General features: G+C 40.3%; 2 protein-coding genes and 1 pseudogene across 12 annotated transcripts; all 3 read right to left on the bottom strand.

Moving 5' to 3' along the window:
* Positions 1-4010: 4010 nt before the first annotated feature.
* On the bottom strand, positions 4011-4447 carry LOC146575957 (Ig heavy chain V region 5A pseudogene; annotated as a pseudogene).
* A 6-nt stretch (positions 4448-4453) lies between these two features.
* Positions 4454-9541, bottom strand: LOC146575956 (uncharacterized). Of its 11 annotated transcripts, none has more exons than XM_085270914.1 (6): positions 9404-9541; positions 8991-9302; positions 8721-8866; positions 7988-8125; positions 6867-7023; positions 4454-4580 (listed from the first exon to the last, which is right to left on the bottom strand). In XM_085270914.1, the coding sequence occupies exons 2-5, from the start codon at positions 9008-9010 to the stop codon at positions 6908-6910; spliced, it is 420 nt and encodes a 139-aa protein (XP_085127040.1). In that variant the 5' UTR covers positions 9011-9302; positions 9404-9541; the 3' UTR covers positions 4454-4580; positions 6867-6907. The 11 variants fall into 11 exon arrangements, 4 of the variants coding, with proteins under 4 accessions (XP_085127040.1, XP_085127038.1, XP_085127039.1 ...); XR_014892193.1 differs by having other exon boundaries at positions 4456-6207; positions 6587-7023; XM_085270912.1 differs by having other exon boundaries at positions 4456-6207.
* Positions 9542-11707: 2166 nt separating this feature from the next.
* On the bottom strand, positions 11708-13423 carry LOC146575955 (uncharacterized). The gene is made up of 2 exons (XM_085270907.1): positions 12786-13423; positions 11708-12551 (listed from the first exon to the last, which is right to left on the bottom strand). Exons 1-2 carry the CDS (start codon positions 13016-13018, stop codon positions 12233-12235), a joined length of 552 nt encoding a protein of 183 aa, XP_085127033.1. The 5' UTR covers positions 13019-13423; the 3' UTR covers positions 11708-12232.
* Positions 13424-20178: the final 6755 nt, after the last annotated feature.

Genomic DNA, 20178 nt, shown 5'->3' with positions numbered 1-20178 from the left:
GGGGGTTTGTTAAGCTGATGGGCTGTGTCTCTCTGGCGCTATGGTAATACACACCAGTGACTTCAGTCTGGAAATCTGGTCAATTTTCAAGTCACATTCTTGTTTGAAGTTTTTAAATTCGATACTGAAATTATTCTTCAGTGGATCTTTGCAGTATGAATCTGCAGTCTGCAGAATATCCAGTCCTGTCCCTGCAGGGTTTTTTTTTTTTTATCCAAGCTGTGTGGTAGCTCAGCAAATAAGAAACCTGACAGGTGATGGTCAGACGCTGATCTGGCTGCAGAGTCACAGAGGCTGGCTGTGTCAACTGTTCACACTGTAGTTAATTGTACATAAAGTAACAGTGCGTAGCATCCATGATGTCAGTGGTTCTTTTCAGTGAGACTCACAGGATCCAGCAGAAGAGCTACAGAGAACATGTTGGTGCTGAAAGTGACCTTCTGGAAGCTTCTCTTGTTCTGGTTCAACAAAATTCACCATGTCAAGTTCTTATATGTGTCTGAGGAAGCTTATTTTTAATACAGATTACAAGGGACAGGATGAAATAGAAATATGGATTAACCTGCAAGCAACAAGTGGAGTTTGGATGTTTTGTGCTGCTATAAACTGCATAAAGATTTGTATCAGGATGTCACAGTGAGGGAGTGGGAATTTGATCAGGGATGTGACATTGAATTTTTTTGTCATTTTCATTATTGTGACCTAGTTATGGACATTTTCTTGTTTTGTCATGACTGACCTATTGAGTTATTAACACTTACCAGTGTTGAGGCTCTGAGGGATTTTTCATTCAGCTATACTGATGGTTTGTATTACTGTGACTCTCTGGCACAGTAATACACGTCCTGGTTGAAGTGTCTAAGATGATAGTCAACTTGTCCTTGTGCAGTATAATTTGTATTATCAATCCAGTTCTGTCCCTGCAAGATCCCTAATATAATAAAACAATACAATAAAACCATGTATTTTTATCATACTGTCATTGCCTCAGTGAGACTCTTTGGATCCAACAGTGCCATCAGAGCTACAGAGAACTTGTACTGAGGGTGATAACCCAAAACTTCTCATTTTCTCCTGCACCAGGCTGATATTAATCTTTATATCGGTGTGTGAGGAGCTTTGCTTTCTGTACAGAAGGACAATGACCAACTATAAGAGAGAATGAATGGCCTTGTGGTTGTACTGTAGTATTGGTTTGGGCATAATTAAAAGAAAATTATTTAAAACAGAAATTTAGATTTTAATATGTCTTTGTCTTTGTTTTTTTTAATTGATAAAAAATTAAATTAAGACAAGACATCATAAAAGCATTTCCCATTGAGGCAGTGTTATTACATCTTTCGATAACTTAACTGTAATTTCTGTAACTTTAAGGGGAAAAACAGCTGGCAACAAATTGTTCCATCTTTTGATGGGCTGACTTTTTGTAGAGCATTTCTTCATTTTGTGTCACTGTGACTCTCGAGCACAATAATAAACAGCTGAATCTTCAATCGTCAAGCTGTTCATCTGCAGATACACCTGCTTTCTGCTGTTGTCTCTGGAGATGGTAAAGCGGCCTCTGAATGACTGAGAGTACCAGCTGCTGCTGCCACTGCTGATCCAAGCAATCCACTCCAGTCCTTTTCCAGCAGCCTGTCTGATCCAAGCATTACTATAATCACCACTGAACCCTGAGTATGTACAGATCAGTCTGTGGGAGTCTCCAGGCCTTTTAATGACTGATTCAGACTCAGTCAGTGTTTGACCCTCAGAACCTACAGAAATGTTAATGGCTTATTATTCCAAAAAGTTTACTTCATAACAATTAATTTGAACAAAAAATGTAAAAAATGTCCTTACCAGTCAAGAAAAAAAACGAAATCAGTAAAATAGCAAAATAAACTTTTCTGATCATTGTTAAGGTCAGATGTCTTTGTCTACTCTGCAGTGTCTCTGGTAGATTGAGTACCAAGATATATAAATCTGCTGAAGGTATCAGTTTTACATAGACTCCTCCTACAAAGTAAACTCAGCAGTATATAAAGAACTTAGTAAATATTTTTAGCAACTAACAGATGAATAGAATGATATGTTATAATAGCTTTCTATAAAAAGTAGAGCGTGCTGCCCAGACTGCTAGTTTGAGTAAATGACCTGAAATGTTTGTTGCACTGGCTGCCCTGTTCAGCATGTAGCACATAATTTATTTTGGGGTTTTTTCTGCTATGATCTTCAGCCGGTCCCTGTCATTCCTGATGAGGAGCAAGCCACTGGACATAATGGGTTTCTGGGCACAGCAGTGCTGTCGTCACATTGTATCTGAAGTGCCCTTAAGATTTCTTTTAAAAAGCCAGATGGCCCAACCTAATTTCCAGGCAGCCAGAAACACAGGGTCATTAACTTTTGCATCTTTTCTGATGATTGAAACAGAGAAAACATGCAAACTGCAAAGCCTGAAGATTAATATCAGGATATCAATGGGAGGACAAATATATGGGAAGTGACAGATATAATTTTACTGTATATTTTATAGTTTTTTTTAAAATTAAATTAAAAACATGTTTTTATTTGTAAAACTTTGACTAAACTTTGGTGAGGGGAGGATGTTAGTAAAGCTGACATCCATCATGAACAACCCACATCACCCACTGCATGAGTATGTGAGTGGGCTGAGCAGCTCCTTTAGTCAGAGACTGAAACACCCTCGCTGCAGGAAGGAGCGCTTTCGCAGATCATTCATCCCAACATCAGTTAGACTCTATAACTCCTCAATCACGATGTCATAAGTCACTGGACACTGTGAACATCCACGGTCACCACTTCATGCATAATGGACCTTCCATGTGTATGGACATGTGCAGGTATATATGTATGTATGTATACATATGTATATTAAGTGTGTACATGTGTATGTGTACATGTCTATAAATAGGAATAGTAGTGGTACAATAGCTATATCAAGCTATATAGTTTATGTCTTCCATATTTCCAACTATATCCATAATCACATACTGTGTATGCTACCATTGTATATAGTGTATTATCTTACTTTTTTTCATTGATTGTACTTATTTGTATTTTTGTATTTCCTTCTGATATCTGTACCTGAGCTGAGGTGACGCAAAAATTTCCCCGTTGTGGGATCAATAAAGTCTTATCTTACCTTATCTTATCTTATCTTATCTTAAACAATAAACAGTAGGCTTCTCTCATCTACCCCTGTGATGACTTAGATAATGTGCATATTTCAGGAATATTGCTTTGTCCTCAGTTCGCTCTATTTTCTCTCTTTCTATCCTTTGTGCTGCTTTTGTGTGGAGGTGGGACACATCTCAGGTTATCCGTGCACACACCTGTTCCTCATGTACTTCTCTGCAGCCACTACTTGATGTAACGTCAGATCATCAGTCTTTGCTGGATCATTGCATTGCATCGGTTAGCAAAACTTGGCTCCTAGACCTTTGTCCTTCTCAAAATTTCTGCTAAGGAGAGGAGAGCTATTTGGTGTTTTTATGAGAGAATCTGTATCAGTGTGGATTTGTGGAAAAGTCAGCCCTGTCCTACTGGGACCTTCATTAGTGCCAAGGTTTAGTTTGTATTTTAATTCACTTTAAATAAATTCAGTGAACTTTAGCATGAGTCCTGCCTGCTTAGTGATCATTACATATTTGTATTATTTTAGTTTTGCAAATAATGAAAACCAACCAATTCTAACCTTCATTACAGGTGGTTTAACACAAAGGTTTAGCTGGAAAAACTTATCATATAAATGAGTATCAAAATATATTATTGTCACTTAATTACAGAAAAAAATGTCAAATTGAGCAAGTTACTAAGGTTGAAAATGTAAAACTTTATTCATAACTATAACTTCAAAAAATATATATTATCATGGCAATCTCCAGTGCTAAACAGAGACATGCAGCAGATAACAGTGTTCTGTAGTCTGGGGGCTCCTGTACTGGTGGAGGATGTTACACATGTTGAAGCTCTGAGGGGTTTGTGTTCAGCTCCACTGATGTTTTGTATTACTGTGACCCTCTGGCACAGTAATACACAGCAGTGTCTCCAGGCTGCATATTCTGTCCATTTAGAGTCACTGTCTTGCTTGAAGTGTCTAAGTTGATGGTGAATTTGTTCTTTAGTGAATCTTTGTAGTATGTGTTGTGTCCATAATGTGCACCTCCAATCCACTCCAGTCCTTTCCCTGCAGGCTGTCTGATCCAAGCTGTCCTCCAGCTGCTTAGAGAATAAGAGACCTGAAAGGTGATGGTCAGATGCTGACCTGGCTGCACAGTCACAAACTCTGGCTGTGTCAGCTGTTCACACTTCACACCTGTGGAGAAAACATGTTTTATTTAACAGTAACAGTCAGTATGCTGTGATCATTCTGTCAGTGATTTTTTTTTCAGTGAGACTCACAGGATCCAGCAGCCAGCAGGAGCAGCAGAGACACAGAGAACATTTTGGTACTCAAGATAATCTGATGGGAACCTTTCTTCTTCTGTTTTAACGGGTGGCATGATTTCAAGTCTTTATAGTCGACTATCAGGTGGTTTGCTTTGCATATAGATGGATGCTGACAGATTATAAGAGATCTGAAGAGATATAAAGAATTGTAAAAAAAAAAAAAAGTGGTTTTGTCAAATCAGTTCAGACATTCTTTAATTCATTTCTTGTATTCAAAAAATAAACAGAAAAACAGAAAATAAACATAAACAGGAAATAAAAGATAAAACTGACATTTCAAATCTTATTCTAAAATCACAAAGATATACAGTTAGACCCGTGCCAAAAAAGTTCCCTTTTTTTCAGTTCTGTTGTTTTCAGTATTCAGTGAGTTGCACATTTAGTGAGTGCACATTTAACAAGGCAAGCTGAGACAGCTTCTCCAATTCTACCTTATTTGACTCATAAAAAGGTAAAACTGCTTACATTGCCAAAGAAAAAGTTGAAATAGGTGCTTTTTTAATCCACTCTGAAATGACAGTAATATTTGCCAACACTAAAACAGCCCATATGTGACAGAAAGGAAAGCCTTTTGATGAAAACTAGTTTTGCTGACTGTGTCGTGGCTAGATCCTTTCTCTCCAACTCGTACGTTCTGTTGGCGTCCCTTTAAGTAGTCCTCATATACACACATCTCTCCCAACACATCATACACAAACCCACAGCATGTATCTGCTTCAGCACAGTAGAGAAGACAGATTAGAACCTTCTCCAGACCACAGTGCTCCTCATCTGCACCCGCCTGATAAGCCCTGGAGAGACCGTTTGCTACAGCAGGAACAAGTTGAGAGATTTCTGCCCGAAGCTGGCACAAGTGAAACAAAATATCCGGGAAATTTACCTAACAAACAGTATATCTGCTCATTAAAGGCTCTTGTAGTCGGCTGACTTCATATGCCTTGCTTTTAGCCTTGAGGTTAGAGAATATCTGCTTATTCTGAAAAGTCAGTGGCCTGGAACGGGGAGGCAGAAGAAATCGAATATTGCAGGCTACTTTGAAACCCCCTTGGTGCTTGCTCCCATTTGTTCTGGGGCCCAGTAAATCAGTGGTTTGTTGTGGCCTTAACCTCTAGAACTGCCAGCAGAGCAATGAGGGCGGGCAGGTGGGTTACTCCAGAGAAGGGTTATTGTCATGCAACAGTGAGAGGCAGTCAATAAATTTGATAGAGTTCAGCCCCCTGGCACTTTGTTCACAATTACTCTCCTCCATACAGACAACGTGAAGCAGCAGACGCTGTGCTGACTTTCTGTCTGCAGCACAAACCTGGAGTATCACGTTGTAATTAAGTACTGAGGACCGCGAGCTCTGTCTTAACAATCTGCCACTGTGATTCAGCAGGTAGGAAAAAAAGATAATGCGACACCCACGTCAACCAGAAGACGCACTTAAGTAGGTATTATCTGTTGGGCTTAATGATGGTTGTAGCGATAGCCAATTAATTAAAATGACTGAATGATTAAATCAGAGGATCATAATTGGGTTCATCATCAGTCCATTTGTTTTATTATAGACATGTAGCACTCGGTGTTCATCTTATCACTTTCTCGATGGTTTATTGTGTAATTCTGTCGATCAGCAAAGCCTTTCTTGACATAAACAAAGGGTCCATAATGATGGTTTTGGGAAGGAGCTCTACACAGCTGCGTAACTGATCGTAGATGATGATGTGATGGTGAGGATGATGACGTCTTTACTGTAATATTTGGGAAACACTGCTGAAAAAAAGAAAAAAGAGAAAAGAAAAAGAAAAGAAAAAAAACAAAAAACGAGGCAAGCTGTGACAACTTTTCACATTTAAATGTTTTTGAAAAAACATTGAATATCACTGTAATAACAGTAACACTTAATGTGCTGTGATCTTGCTGTTAGTGTCTCGACTTCAGTGAGAGTCACAGGATCCAGCAGCAGCAGAGCTACAGACAACAGGTTGGTACTCAAGGTGATAGCATGGGAGCTTCTGTTGTTTTAATAAATGTCTGATAGGTGGCAATCTTTTTTTTTTTTATCCATGTCCATTATTTTCAATATTTGCTTTTTTTCTAAATAATGTTTCTTATTACCATTATCATCTCTTTTATTAAAGAAATTTCTTACAATTATCTCATCAGCCGGTGTCCCTGTTTTTGAGGAACAACTGCTTCCTTTGGGATCTTCTAAAAGTAGATGGCAGGCTGTTTTTGTAAAGCCTCTTCAGCTGCTTTAACCACTGTGTTTCTCTTTGGCACAGTAATAAATAGCAGAATCCTCTGGCCTCAAATTGGAATCAAACCAAATCAAATACACCATGCTGTTGCTGTCATCTCTGCTGATTTCTACACGTCCTCTCAAGCTGCTTGCATAACTATTTCTGCTGGAAGTTGAAAAAGCCGCTCACAATCAATTCCAGTGGTTTTCCTGCAGGTTCTCTGTCCCAGATCAGATAAGACCAGATAACACAGCAATGAAAACTGAAGCCTGATCCTCTACAGGAGAAACTGAGAGTCTCCCCAGGCCTTTTCTCTGACTGGAAGGAATGGACTCCATACTCTGACCTGTAACATTTGATGAGATGATAACAGAGAGGAACGAGTGAGACAGATAAAATGTTAAGTATCATTAACTCACCATCAATCAGTGTGTCCTGGTACATGGTGAAATAGTGAGCAGCACAGGAACTCGGGGGAAGCAAAAAAGCAATCGATGAGGTACAGCACAAATGCTATGGCAAGGACGAGGCAGGACGTCAGGTCATTCATATGTGTTCATTCATAGTTATGATGCCTTCAGTGAGAATCTACAATGTGAATAATAAATGAGAAGGTGTGTCCTGGTAGTGTATTAAATACTGATATTTCCAATGTTAATAAATGTGTTTTTGTTATCGTGAAAATATGGGATAGTCTGAAAGTGCAACAGATCACTTCAGAGGTTGCCAATAGTAAGCTTTAGTGTGTTTAGTGCTCTCCCTGCCAGTTGTGAATTCCTGTAAACCCCCAAAGTACACAAATGCATTTCATTCAAAGACAGGGAGTGTACAGATTTACAAGGACACTACATGTGTTTGCAAAGAAGAAGAGTTACAACAACAGTCTTTGTGCTTTCAAATGACTGCACCTCTTCATAACACCACTGGCATACTAACACATTTATCGGCATCTTAAAATCACAACATTAGTAGTTTTTTTTTACTTAGAGGTGGAAACTATATTGCTGCTTCTGCACATGGAGCTTTGTCTCACTCTTGTGGAAAATCTGAGAATTACAATATCTTGGAGCACGAAGCAATTTTCTGAAGGATAAACATGGTGTTTATTATTATTATTATTATTATTATTATTATTATTATTATTATTATAGTAAAAATGCCCAGTATAATTTAAAAATTGGACTGGAATCTTACTTTTAAACAATCAAATGACAGGCACTTATCTTAATCAATGTAACTATGATACCATATAAGGTGGTGATGATAAAAAAAAACAATGAGGGTGAAGCATATCTTCCCTTTGGTTTCACCTGCACAAGTGCCAAGGTAGGTCTCCCCTGCAGAATTGGTTTTCCCTGTGTCGGGAGTGTGCGCTGGGCTGTTCAAATCACGGACAAACAGTATCCCACATTCTTGATTTTTAGTACTTTGGACCAGAAGAAGCTCCACTAAAGTGAAACAAATCAGGGCATCAATTAATCTATTTAACAGAAACTATTAAAGTATAAATCAACAAAGTTAAATCAGCTGCCTAAAAGGGAAGCAAGAGTAGCTTGTTACCAAAAATATAGCTGGTAGAGTTTGACTATAAACTTATTGACTTTGCAGGTAAACTTTCTGTCTTTTTTCCAGTACATCTGAGGGACTGTGAATTGACTGCTGATTAAAAGGAGGCCAGCGCCTTCAGCCTTCAGGAAAATCTTTTTTTTTTTTTTTTTTTTACTTTAATCACCATTGACTTGTAAGGTGATGTAGAGGTCACATGAGGACAGTTTTTCCCTTCAGCAGATCTGGGCAAGATCCTGATTTCTATGGAGTTTGAACTGGAGGACAATTTAAAAAAAAAAGCAAAAATATTATTTAGGTCCTCTTTGGTCATAAGATGCCTGAATTTCCTGTAATCTTAATATCATCTTACCTGCAATATTTATAGTCTTCTCAGCAGATGTGACACACGTTTGCTCTCCTCTGCATGTTAAATGCTTTACTTGCTTCCGCCAACTCAAAATCTTTTTTATACTTATAATAAGAGTTGTGTTTTACTCTTATTAGCTGTTTGTGGCGCTCCATTAATCAGCCAGGAGATCATGGCATCAAAATTAGTGTGGACCCAACATGTTCCTTGCACATTAGAGTCTGACGCTAAAGTCTTAAACTTGGGAATCTCCACATGAATGGAAGGTGAATGTCTGTGGAATTAAAGAAAAACATGCTAATTAATAAGCTTTATCTTAAGACTGTTTTTAATTTGCTTTACATATTCCTGCAAATGTTCATGTTGAATATGTGCTTTGAGACAGTAGCTGTACATACTCACTGTGACAAATGCTCATTGTCTTCTTATATTCAGTATAATTGTGATTAGCTTTGCAGGTAAAAGTTGATCCTTGTCCCCACACTGAGAGTTTGCTGCTCAGGCTGAAGGTTTTCTGCTCTGTCCCTTCACTTTGTAGCTTCGTTCTGCTTGGCTTCTTGTTTTGACTCAGTGGTGATTTGTCCTAAAACCACTCCAAAGCCAGGTTGTCTGGAAAAAAGCCATTTAGCAGATGAGCCTTACTGGTGAGATTCCAAATTCCCCTTCTGAGACTGGGTACAATGTGATGTTTGGCGACACAATCCATGGCACTGAAATAAAGAAGAGATTAATTTGATTTACATAACTCATTATAAATATCATGTGTGAACACAACAAGGAAAAACATTAATCTTATCTAAGTTATACATACCTTCAGATTCTGGTAAATGCAGAACTCTTCAATTTCAGTTGTCATTAAGTTATGTTAGAGTTGTACTTTTACATTGTTTAGTGTTGTTCAGCAAGGCGAAAATATGGCAGGAAGTCTGTTGCACAGTTGTTATGCATGATAAGACAGAGTGATCAGGGCAAGAAGCAAGCGGAAGCACTGAGTAACAACCAGGTCTCAAAAAAGTACCAAAACACAGAAGTGAAAGAATGCAAAGAGCAACGGAGCATCACAAACAGCAGGTGTGAGGTGTGGTTATGCCAGTAAGAGAAACAAAGTGCACATTTAAATTTCTCATATCAGTTTGCATGTGCACCACATCCATATTTTCTTATCAATTTGCCAAAGATTTTAGTTCTCAAATCTTGTAATAATAGACTAAAATGCAACCAGTTTTAAAAGCTAACATTTTGCATTTTTGGTATCACATGGGCTGCTGATCCCAGCGCTGTGGATGTGGGTTGCCCTGTATTTATCTAATAATAAGAACTTTTAATGCTTTTTTTTTTTGTCTACTATATTTTAAGCATCTGTGTAAAGCATATGAATTATTCACTGTTGCTCTTTTCTTAGTGTTATTCTAGCAGCCACTGTCAATATCTGATCTAATATCTGCTCTGATAAATTATTCTGTAAATCTGATGTGAAGTTTTTTACAGAAGAAAGATTGCCAAGTGTGATTAGCGTTTATGCCACATGCAGTTTATTTTTCTGAATCATGTGTGAGTTTTAAACCACGGTCTGAAAGTTTTTTGAGTTACACAGTGGATCGCTGTGGCCCTAACCATTCCTCTGTTTGCACTACCATTAAGACCCAATTTAGCTGCTCTCTCTTCTTGTCTTTGGAAATTTGTCACTCTACAGGTTATAAACGGAGATGATGTAACAAAAATACATCCCTCAGTAGATAACTCACGCAACAACAGTCTACAATGTTGAATGTTTTTAAATATGTCATTTTTACACTGACTAAAAATTGGGACAAATAATTTATTGTGTATTATTTTGTACAAAAATTCAGAAAATGAGAAAAACTAAAATATACAACTGATTATCAGATACATGTAGACAGGATAAAGACTACTGGATTTTGTACAGCTGTTTAAGGAACTTAAACAGCTTAGGGTGGAGTGCCCACTCTGATTCAGGAATGAGTTCCTGCCCCAAGTGGAGGAGTTTAAGTATCTCAGGGTCTTGTTCATGAGTGATGGGAGAAGGGAGCCGGAGATCGACAGACAGATTGGTGCAGCGGCCGCAGTGAAGCGGATGCTGCACCAGTCTGTTGTGGTGAAGAGAGAGCTGAGTATAAAAGTGTCATGGTCCGACAGATCTGCCTGAGAAGTTTTGCTTTGTGTTCTTTTTTTTCCTCCTCTCCCTCTCTCTCTCCCTCTCTCCCCCTGTTGCCTGGGCGGAGTTCATTGTGGGCTCCCACCTTTGGCCTACATACCTGGGAGATGATCAACACCTGCGTCTCATTAACTGGCCTCTACTAAAGGGAAGAAGTGACACTGCTCTTCGCTGGATCGTTGCTTGACCTGTGTCAGTGAAATCCTGGCTTAGACACTACAGTCTAGTTCCCGCGTTTCAGCTTCTTGTGCTAACGTTTTGTTTCCCTGTGTACAGACCTCTGGACCTGCCCTTGTTCCCTACGGAGTTTCTGGTCCGAGAGAGGAGTAAATGACTGGTGAGATGCCAAGAGAGACTGAAGAGGAGTGAGAGTGTTCCCCTGCTTTTCCCCGTGGATTCCCTGGAGGCTTGATCCCCGCACGCTTGTACATAGCACTGAGTCACTGTTACACATTTCACCTGGTGTTTGTAAATAAAAACCCTCTGTTCTTCCTTTAACCCTTTGACTGCCTCACCAAGAAAAATACAATGAAAAAATTATTTGTTCATATTTTCTATTCCTTTAGGTCAATAATGATCACAATCAAAAAAAAAAATTATACACACCTTATAGTTTTTTAAATATTACCCTCTACCAAACGGTTGAGATGTCTCTCTATGGTACAACTACATAAAGTTCTACAGACATAACTGGTAGAAAAAAGTAAAGGTTATACTCATTTTGCAAAACAATAACTACCAAATTTTGTGTTTGACCCACTTTGTTGTGGTAGTAAAACATCAAACATTGTTGGATTCCATTTCAACAGTGGGCGTTATAATAACAAACCACAAAATGTATAAAACACAAAAATATTGTAAATTTGATCAAAAACTTGATCTGCAATTACCGAAAATTCATAAACATACAAATTCACTTTTGACCTGTTGTTACAGTTTTTGCCCGTTGCTTGAACACATTTGGCAAAACGTCGCTCATTGTGCCAAAACTCTAAACACAAGTAAACACGACACAACACTGGGAAATATACCATACACATCTGTGCCAAAATGAAACTCCACTCCCAAAACCTAAACTCTGCTGTCAAAACCTAACATTCCTCTGTCAAAATGTAACTCTGTTGACAAAATGACACATACTTGCATCATATGCAAACACTTACAGATCAGGGGGAACACACTAGTCTTCTTTACATAAAACACTGCAGTCCTTGATTTCCATTGTGTATTCAGAAGGCACATTTACAGGAGACACATTTCCAAACAACCAAAAACGCAAATAGACCTACTCAATAGTGTACATCGCAGTACCATGAATTCAGATAAAGCAAAAAAAAAAAAACCACAACACAATAATACTGCAATAGAAAAAACACTATACTGTAAACACAAAAAACCATGACAAGTGTGCATAAGTGGGCTCATGGATCCCGCCGTCTGTTGGGGTCTGGCCACAGGACCTCATCAACATCGCAAGCAGTGTCCTCTCCCGCTGGGCACCGGGGAAAATATCCTCTTGCATGTCGAAACCCTGTCACTGTTCCTCTCGAATGGGACTCTGTAGAGCTGCTTCATGGTGATGCTGAGTTTACCCAAGATGCGTCTGATGGTGGTGATGCTCACATGGTTTATGTTGCTGAACACTCGCCTGTCTGCAAGTATTTTCCGTCGTAGCTGGTGGAGACGGATGGCATTGTCTGCCCTCACTAGGTCCACAACGGCAAGTTCCTGCTGTTGTGTGAACAGGCGTTGCCGTCCTCCCCCAGAAGGTCTTCGGGTCATTCTGGAGAAATACAACCACATATTGTCATCGGTTTGCTTATTTTTCTTACAGTACTTTACTGTCTGTACTGTGTCATCCACTGTACAACACTGTACTTCAATATAAGGAATCAGCCACTTTGGCTGCAAAAGGAGCATTAGCACCCCGTACACTTGATATGGTAATGTGATATACTGTAGAACAGTGCTATGAAACCATCTGAGTAGAGCAGAAGGTATGGAGGTGAAGACATACCTGTTTTCTAGTCGGAATGTTCGTATTACAGATGCCACTGTGAAGCGGCTTAGATGTGGGTGGACTCTCTGCCCAGCTTCCCTCATAGTCAGGCCATGGTTGATGACATGGTCCACCAAAGTTGCTCTTATTTCATCAGAAATATGGGTCCGTTCATGGCCTCTTCGGCCTTCTCCTCCTCTTCCTCCTCCTCCTCTACCTCTTCCTCTTCCTCTTGCTCTCCCTCCATCCATGCTTGCAAAGTTCTTGAAATGGCTACACTGAGGGCTTTTTGTAGTTGGCTAATTGGTGTTCGGTTTTGCAAGTACGTGCCTTCAGGTGTGTATTTGAGTGGTTGCAATTATCCGATGTGTTTTGTATTTTGGATACATGTGTTTTCCGAATGGCACCCTGAGATTTCATTTTGTGAGCGAAGTGTCTTATGTATGAAATAGAGTGTAGCATGCAGGACCATGTGTGTTGCATAAAGGGGTAGGTGTGTTGCATAAAGGAGTAGGAGTGTTGCATAATTGGTACTGGGGTGCAAAGCAGCGCTTTTGTTTAAGGTATGGGTACATGTGTTTGAGGTATGGTAACAAAAGCTTCACGTTGTGTTACTTTAGTCTGAGCATGGGTTTATAGTGTTCAAGCAACGGGCAAAAACTGTAACATAAACTTTTCACTGTAGTGTTGGAACAGCACTAACATTTTTTATTTTATTTTCCAGAAAATTCTGGTGGTATATTATATACCATTGCCATTTTGCACTGAAGAATTTGAGAACACACTGAAACAGTTCTGGCTCTTTTCTTTTGCCGTTCATGCAACTTCACCAATACCCCTTGATGATTAGATCTTCTGGTGGTACACTGCAAAGCATTCCTGACTGGCATTCAAGCACAAGAAAACATTGCATTTTTGGCATTTCCATCTTGAGACGCCCTTTGGACAGTAATTGCATCGGCCTCGCTTGTCACAGTGAAGTGGCCAATGCCCAAAGCAGTCATATCGCACATCTGGCTGTGGATGTGAGGGTCTTGGGGTGTATCGTTTCTTTGGTGGTGGTGGAGAGCTGAATGATGGTCGGCCAACTTTGGATGCTGGCTTGTTGACTTGTTTCAAGCTATGCGCAACTGCCAGGCAGAACCTTTTGAGTGTGATTGGTTTCTGGTTTAGTTGTCCACATTCCCTCTTGTAGACCAGCCAGGAATTTGCAATGGACAGATCAAGCATGTAACCAAAGAGTGGCAGGTACCATCTTGTAGACTTGGCTGGGGTCTTGGAAGATGGGTCTAATGTATCCTCTGCTTCATCCAAGGGAACTGTTTTTAGGATAGGTTTCCCTTTTTTGCTCATTTTACGCGAAAGTTTATTAGATCTACTTGTTGAAGGAGCATCTTCATCCAGGGAAACATCAAAGCAGCTTTCATCACTATCATCTGCAAAATTGGGTTGAAAATCTGGATCCTCTATTGGGTCATCATCACTCAGTTCACCATCGGAGTCCTGAGAATTTTCAGGTACAAGGGCCAGGTAGGTGCGTTGTCTTGCTCCATAAAAGGATTTGCAATCCATCTAATAAACATTAAAAAAAAAAATTGTAGAAATATAGTTGGTTTGATTTCCATGTGTCATTTAAAACTGTACTTTAAAAAATAATCACAGAAAGTGAGTAAATCTTTAAACATTAGAACATTTTGTAACATACAGTATTTGTCATGGAAAAATTTAAACATGTCATATTTACATGTATAGATCATTAAATTATTTATATTCAATAGTAAATAGTCAATTTCATATGTTAAAACAACAGTTCTAAACATTAGCTAAGTTTTGCTACTCTTACCATCAATTGACAAATCAACCGTTTGGTTGAGCATGTTTTTAAAAAAATATTATGGATTTATTACAGCTATTTTCTGGTATCAAATGACATAATCATGTTCAGTAAAGACTCTGACATGTTTATACTGCAGAAAAATGTACTTACCTTTAAAATTTTTAGCCAAAACAGTCCATGTGTCCAGAGTGATTTTTTGCTTTCTGATTTCCTGGTTGGAGGGTGGCAGATGAGGCCTGCCATATCCTGACACAGTGCCATCTAGTGTTTTTTTTTAGGATAACATAACTCAACCAAGTGGTAGAGATGGCTCAATAAGGTTGAGTTAAGCCAAGTACTCCAGTTCATTATATATAGTCTCTCAAAATATGCTAAACCAAATGGTTGAGCAGGCAGTCAAAGGGTTAAGCAAGGAGTCCTGCGTTTGAGTCCCCCCTGTGACCGTAACAGAACGATCCAGTCAGTATGGACTCAGCGGACTCGGAATTCGTGCCACAGCCAGATCAGCCTGCTGTTTCGCCTGAAGTCATACTGGTACGGCACGAGCAAATGTTGCAGCATATCAACCAACAGCTGGCAGCTCTCACTCCGGCACTGGCCCAGCGCACAACGTTGCTAAGTACATCCCACAATCTCCTCTTTCGCAAATCTTTCGCAACCAGCACCACCAGCGCTTCCTGAACGACCATTCCCAACCCCCGAGCCTTTTTCTGGTGGATTGGAAAACTGTACAGGCTTTTTAACTCAACTCTCTCTGCCCGCCAGTAGAGAGGGGAGTACGGGTGGGCGAACTTTCTTGTAGAGATTCTCCCTCACACCTTTTAATCCCCACAAAAATCACTGTGTTCGACTTCTCACGCGCTCCGTGCCTTAATTGACTCCGGAGCAGAGCAAACATTTTATTGATGCAGCTTTAGCCCGCCGATTAAACATTCCAACTGAGCTCCTTCCTCACAGACTTAAAGTTACGGCACTCAATGGGCAACGCCTCCCTGACATCACCCATATCACTGAGCCTATTTCTTTAACACCCTCCGGCAATCATTCCAAGACCCTGTGCTTGTTTGTGTTTAAAGCTCCGCTCACGCCATTGGTATTAGGATTTCCTTGGTTGCAACAACACAATCCCACACTAGATTGGAAGACAGCTAAGGTTTCGGGGTGGGGGGAGGGGTGTCACATGACCTGCTTAAAGGCCACTATATCGCCTATCAGTTCTTCAGATCCAGGCTCTGCCCCTGATTCTCCTGATCTCTCCTCCATCCCTCCCATCTATCATGATCTCCTGGAGGTGTTTAGTAAAGACTGTGCATCTTTGTTGCCCCCTCACAGACCTTATGACTGTGGTATTGACCTCCTCCCTGGCACTCCCCTTCCTACGAGCCGTTTATACAGTATTTCTCAACCTGAACGTGAGGCACTGGAAAGATACATCTTCCTCTCCTCTTGCGGCTGGGTTTTTCTTTGTAGAAAAGAAAGATAGAGTTTAAGGCCTTGTATTGACTATCGGGGTCTTAATAAGATCAATGTGAGAAACAAGTACCCACTGCCTTTGCTAACATCTGCCTTTGAACTGCTTCAGAGAGTCTCCATCTTCACTAAGCTGGACCTGTGCAATGCTTATCATCTGGTGAGGATAAGGGAGGGAGATGAATGGAAGACGGCCTTCAACACTCATCTTGGTTACTTCAAGTATCTAGTCATGCCATTTGGGTTAACTAATGCTCCAGCTGTTTTTCAGGCTCTTGTCAACGACGTCCTCTGTATTTTGTCTTTGTCTACTTGGACGACATGCTCATTTTCACGAACGTCCTTAAGCATCTCCTGGAAAACCGCTTGTTTGTCAAAGCTGAGAAATGTGAATTCCATGTCAGCACTGTGTCATTCCTGGGCTACATCATTGAACGGGGAAACCTTAAGGCTGACCCTGCTAAGGTGGATGCAGTGCTGAACTGGCCGGTTCCAGTCAATCGTAAACAACTCCAATCGTTCCTGGGCTTTGCAAACTTTTTTCGACGCTTCATTCGGGATTATAGTAAGATTGCTGCTCCCCTAACCCGTCTCACCTCCCCTTTCTGTGGGATGGGCCAGCTCAGGAGGCCTTCACACAACTCAAGAAGCCTCTGCTCTGATTCTCTCACAACCAGATCTTAACCAGCAGTTCATTGTGGAAGTGGATGCCTCTGATTAAGGGGTAGGAGCTGTGCTTTCTCGACGTAGTAAAGGTAAACTCCACCCCTGTGCATTTTTCTCCCGCCGTCTCTCCCCAGCAGAACAAAACTATGACATCGGGGACCGCGAGCTGGTGGCCATCAAGCTGGCCCTGGAGGAGTGGCAGGACTGGCTAGAAGGAAAAGTCCAGCCTTTCATCGTCTGGACTGATCACAAGAATTTGGAGTACCTCCGGTCTGCAAAGAGGCTCAACGAACATCAAGCCAGGTGGGCGCTGTTTTTAGCTCGCTTTCATTTCACCATCACTCACAGACCGAGGTCTCGCAACGTCAAACCAGACACACTTTCACAACAATTTACTGCTTCCGGGAAAGTGACATGCGAGTCTCCCATCCTTCCCCCATCCTGCATCGTGGGGGCCATCTCTTGGGAGATCGAATCTGCCATTCGGGAGGCGCAGCGCACTGACCCAGACCCGGGAACCGGGCCTCCCAGACTACTCTACATCCCTGCCGCACTCCGGTCGCAGGTACTACACTGGGACACGCCTCTAAGTTCACATGTCACCCCCTAATCCATTGCAATGCCTCTTTTATCCAGCAATTCGCTTGGTAGTCAAAGATGTCCGTGAATATATTTCCGCCTGCTCCATGTGTGCCCAAAATAAGTCAGCCCCTGCCAACCCCAGGCCGCCCCTGGTCTCATATAGCGGTCGACTTCATCACTGGCCTTCCTCTCTGCAGGTAACACAGTAATTCTATTAATTATTGACCGTTTTTCCAAAGCTGTACATTTTGTTGCTTTGCCCAAGCTTCCCAAAGCCTTAGAAACCGCCCGGTTTCAATCCACGTGTTCTGGCTCCATGGAATTCCGGCCGACATCGTCTCCGACCGGGGACCACAGTTCACCTTAAATTGGAATTCAAAAATGACTTTACAAATGCAGAATTTATTCTACAAGTCATTTTTTAAACACAGAATTCTTTATTTCGATGCGCATGGCTCTTGTGGTCCTCCATAATTTAGCTGATACTATGTTGCAGAAACACCAGCTAAACACCTCCGCTGAGGTGAGAGAGAGGGGCTTAGCAATTAAAGATACCAGATCACACTACTAGTCAGCACCAGCCAGTCCCATCCAATTTTTTTACTAGTGTGTGAAAAATATATAAATAATAAAAAAAACATGAACCCAAAGTTTTTATGGCATTTTTAAAATGTTTAATTAAAAAAGCTGTTTCATTGTTTCATGATGAAGTCGTTAATGGCAGAAAGCAAATTATGACTTTGATGTGCTGAGTTTTTGTACAGCGTTTCTTCTTCTTGTGTCACTGTGACTCTCGAGCACAATAATAAACAGCTGAATCCTCAGTTGTCAAGCTGTTCATCTGCAGATACACCTGCTTTCTGCTGTTGTCTCTGGAGATGGTAAAGCGGCCTCTCAATGACTGAGAGTGGGCAGTGCCACTGCTAGGGTTGATATAAGCAATCCATTCCGGTCTTTTTCCAGCAGCCTGTCTGATCCAGTGAGCATAAATATCACTGCTGAACCCTGAGTATGTACAGGTCAGTCTGTGGGAGTCTCCAGGCCTTTTAATCACTGACTCAGACTCTGTCAGTGTTTGACCCTCAGTACCTACAGAAATGTTAACAACTTATTCGTTTAATCACTTTTCTTCATATCAGTTGTTAAATTAAAACAAAACAAAACAAAAGAAAACAAGTCCTTACCAGCCACGGAAAAAAAAAGAATAAGGAAAATAACTAAATGAACAGGTCCGGCCATTGTAAGAATCAGTTGTTTTTGTCCAATCTACAGTGGGTATATGAGATTGGGTCCCTGACTCGTATTCTTGAACATTTATAAAGTTACTGAATGTTGGAGTTTTGCATTGACTCCTCCTCCTCAGTAAAAAATACTGCTGTTTCACAAAGTCAAAGCTACAAAAGTAGAAAATTATCATGTACAATTTGCCAGTTTTTTATGATTTTATTATATTATGTTTGTAATTCTAAAAAATAGAATATTTATTATTAATTAATTTACATATTAAAACTGACAGTGTATTAAGACAGTCACTCACACACTACTAGTGCTGGCCACTATGCTTTACCTGTACTTCATCATTTTTTGTATACACTCATTGGGTTTTTTTTCTGCTCACTGTTATTCTTTATTTCTACTGAACACATAAATGTACAGTATTTGACAGCACACCACAGACATAAGTGTGTCTCAAATGGCATAGCTGTGACTTTGCTTGACTCAGCATCAAACTGTTTGTGTCTGGCACGTTGTCATTGGTGGTATTAACTGTGGATTAACTTTCCTTTTTGTTGCAACTCGGGTCTTATTTTGATCTAATTCGTTAAATTATTATTGAGATTAATTTGCCATGACTCTGCCTTGTCAACACTGAGGCTTTTCTGAACGATAATAAAATTAGTTTTACTGGGAATACAATTCCTCAGGTGGCTTTGAGTTCTCATGTGTGCTCTTATCTACATTGGAGGTTAATCATGTACTCCCTGCCTTATATTCTTTATCACACATTCAGCCATCATAGTTTCATATAGGTCGTTGTTCGCATCAGCTCCTCTTCCTCACAGACAGACAAACACAACCTCTGTCATTGCAATTTCTAACAAATTGTAAGTTAAATAGTTTAGACTGACCTTAGAAATGCACAAATGTGAGATATTCTTCCTCTCACTTCATGAGATGACTAACTTTCAGTCCATCATGTTAAACTGTGTCGACTGTTCCCAGCAGTCAGATAAGTAGACTGAAGACCTGAAATTTTACATTGACTCCTCTCATGAGAGAGAAAAAAAGATCATGTAGAGTGTGCAAGAAAAAGGAAAAACTGATTCATCATATTATGTTTATACTGTGTTTATTTAACTTAAATAATAGTGATTTAAAAAATTAATAAAATATAAACATCTGCCATCTAGATCTAAGCAATCCACTCCAGTCCTTTTCCAGCAGCCTGTCTGATCCAAGCAGCATGAATATCACCACCGAACCCTGAATATGTACAGATCAGTCTGTGACAGTCCCCAGGCCTTTTAATAGCTGTTGCTGTGTATTGCTGGAAGCATCCAAGCTGATGGTGAACTTGTTCTTTAGTGAATCTTTGTATGATGCATTGTATCCATAATGTGCACTTCCAATACACTCCAGTCCTTTACCCACAGGCTCTCTGATCCAATCTGTCCACCAGCTGCTCACGGAATAAGAGACCTGACTGGTGATGGTCAGAGGCTGGCCTGGCTGCACATTCACACAAACTAGCTGTGTTAAGCCAGAAAATTACTTTAGTTGGAAAGTCACATTCCAGAGCACTATTAGGTACCTTGTTCTAACCGCCATGAAGTAATCAACCTACTTATGAATTGG

This window comes from Mchenga conophoros, linkage group LG4, assembly GCF_057382185.1.
Source record: "Mchenga conophoros isolate Kocher_MC1m ecotype Shallow Benthic linkage group LG4, M_conophoros_male_GT1.1, whole genome shotgun sequence".
Classification (NCBI taxonomy): domain Eukaryota; kingdom Metazoa; phylum Chordata; class Actinopteri; order Cichliformes; family Cichlidae; genus Mchenga; species Mchenga conophoros.
Note: the sequence above shows the minus strand (reverse complement) of the source record. Positions and strands in the feature narration are given on the sequence as shown.

Coding starts and splice junctions, on each gene's coding strand:
- LOC146575956 (XM_085270914.1), bottom strand. CDS start 9,010: ATGAGCATTTGTCACAGTGA. Junction 8,126..8,720: donor GCCACAAACAGCTAATAAGA/GTAAAACACAAC, acceptor GTTTCACTTTAG/TGGAGCTTCTTCTGGTCCAA. Junction 7,024..7,987: donor CTACCTTGGCACTTGTGCAG/GTGAAACCAAAG, acceptor CAAATGTTACAG/GTCAGAGTATGGAGTCCATT.
- LOC146575955 (XM_085270907.1), bottom strand. CDS start 13,018: ATGGATGGAGGGAGAGCAAGAGGAAGAGGAAGAGGTAGAGGAGGAGGA. Junction 12,552..12,785: donor ACATTCCGACTAGAAAACAG/GTATGTCTTCAC, acceptor GTATTTCTCCAG/AATGACCCGAAGACCTTCTG.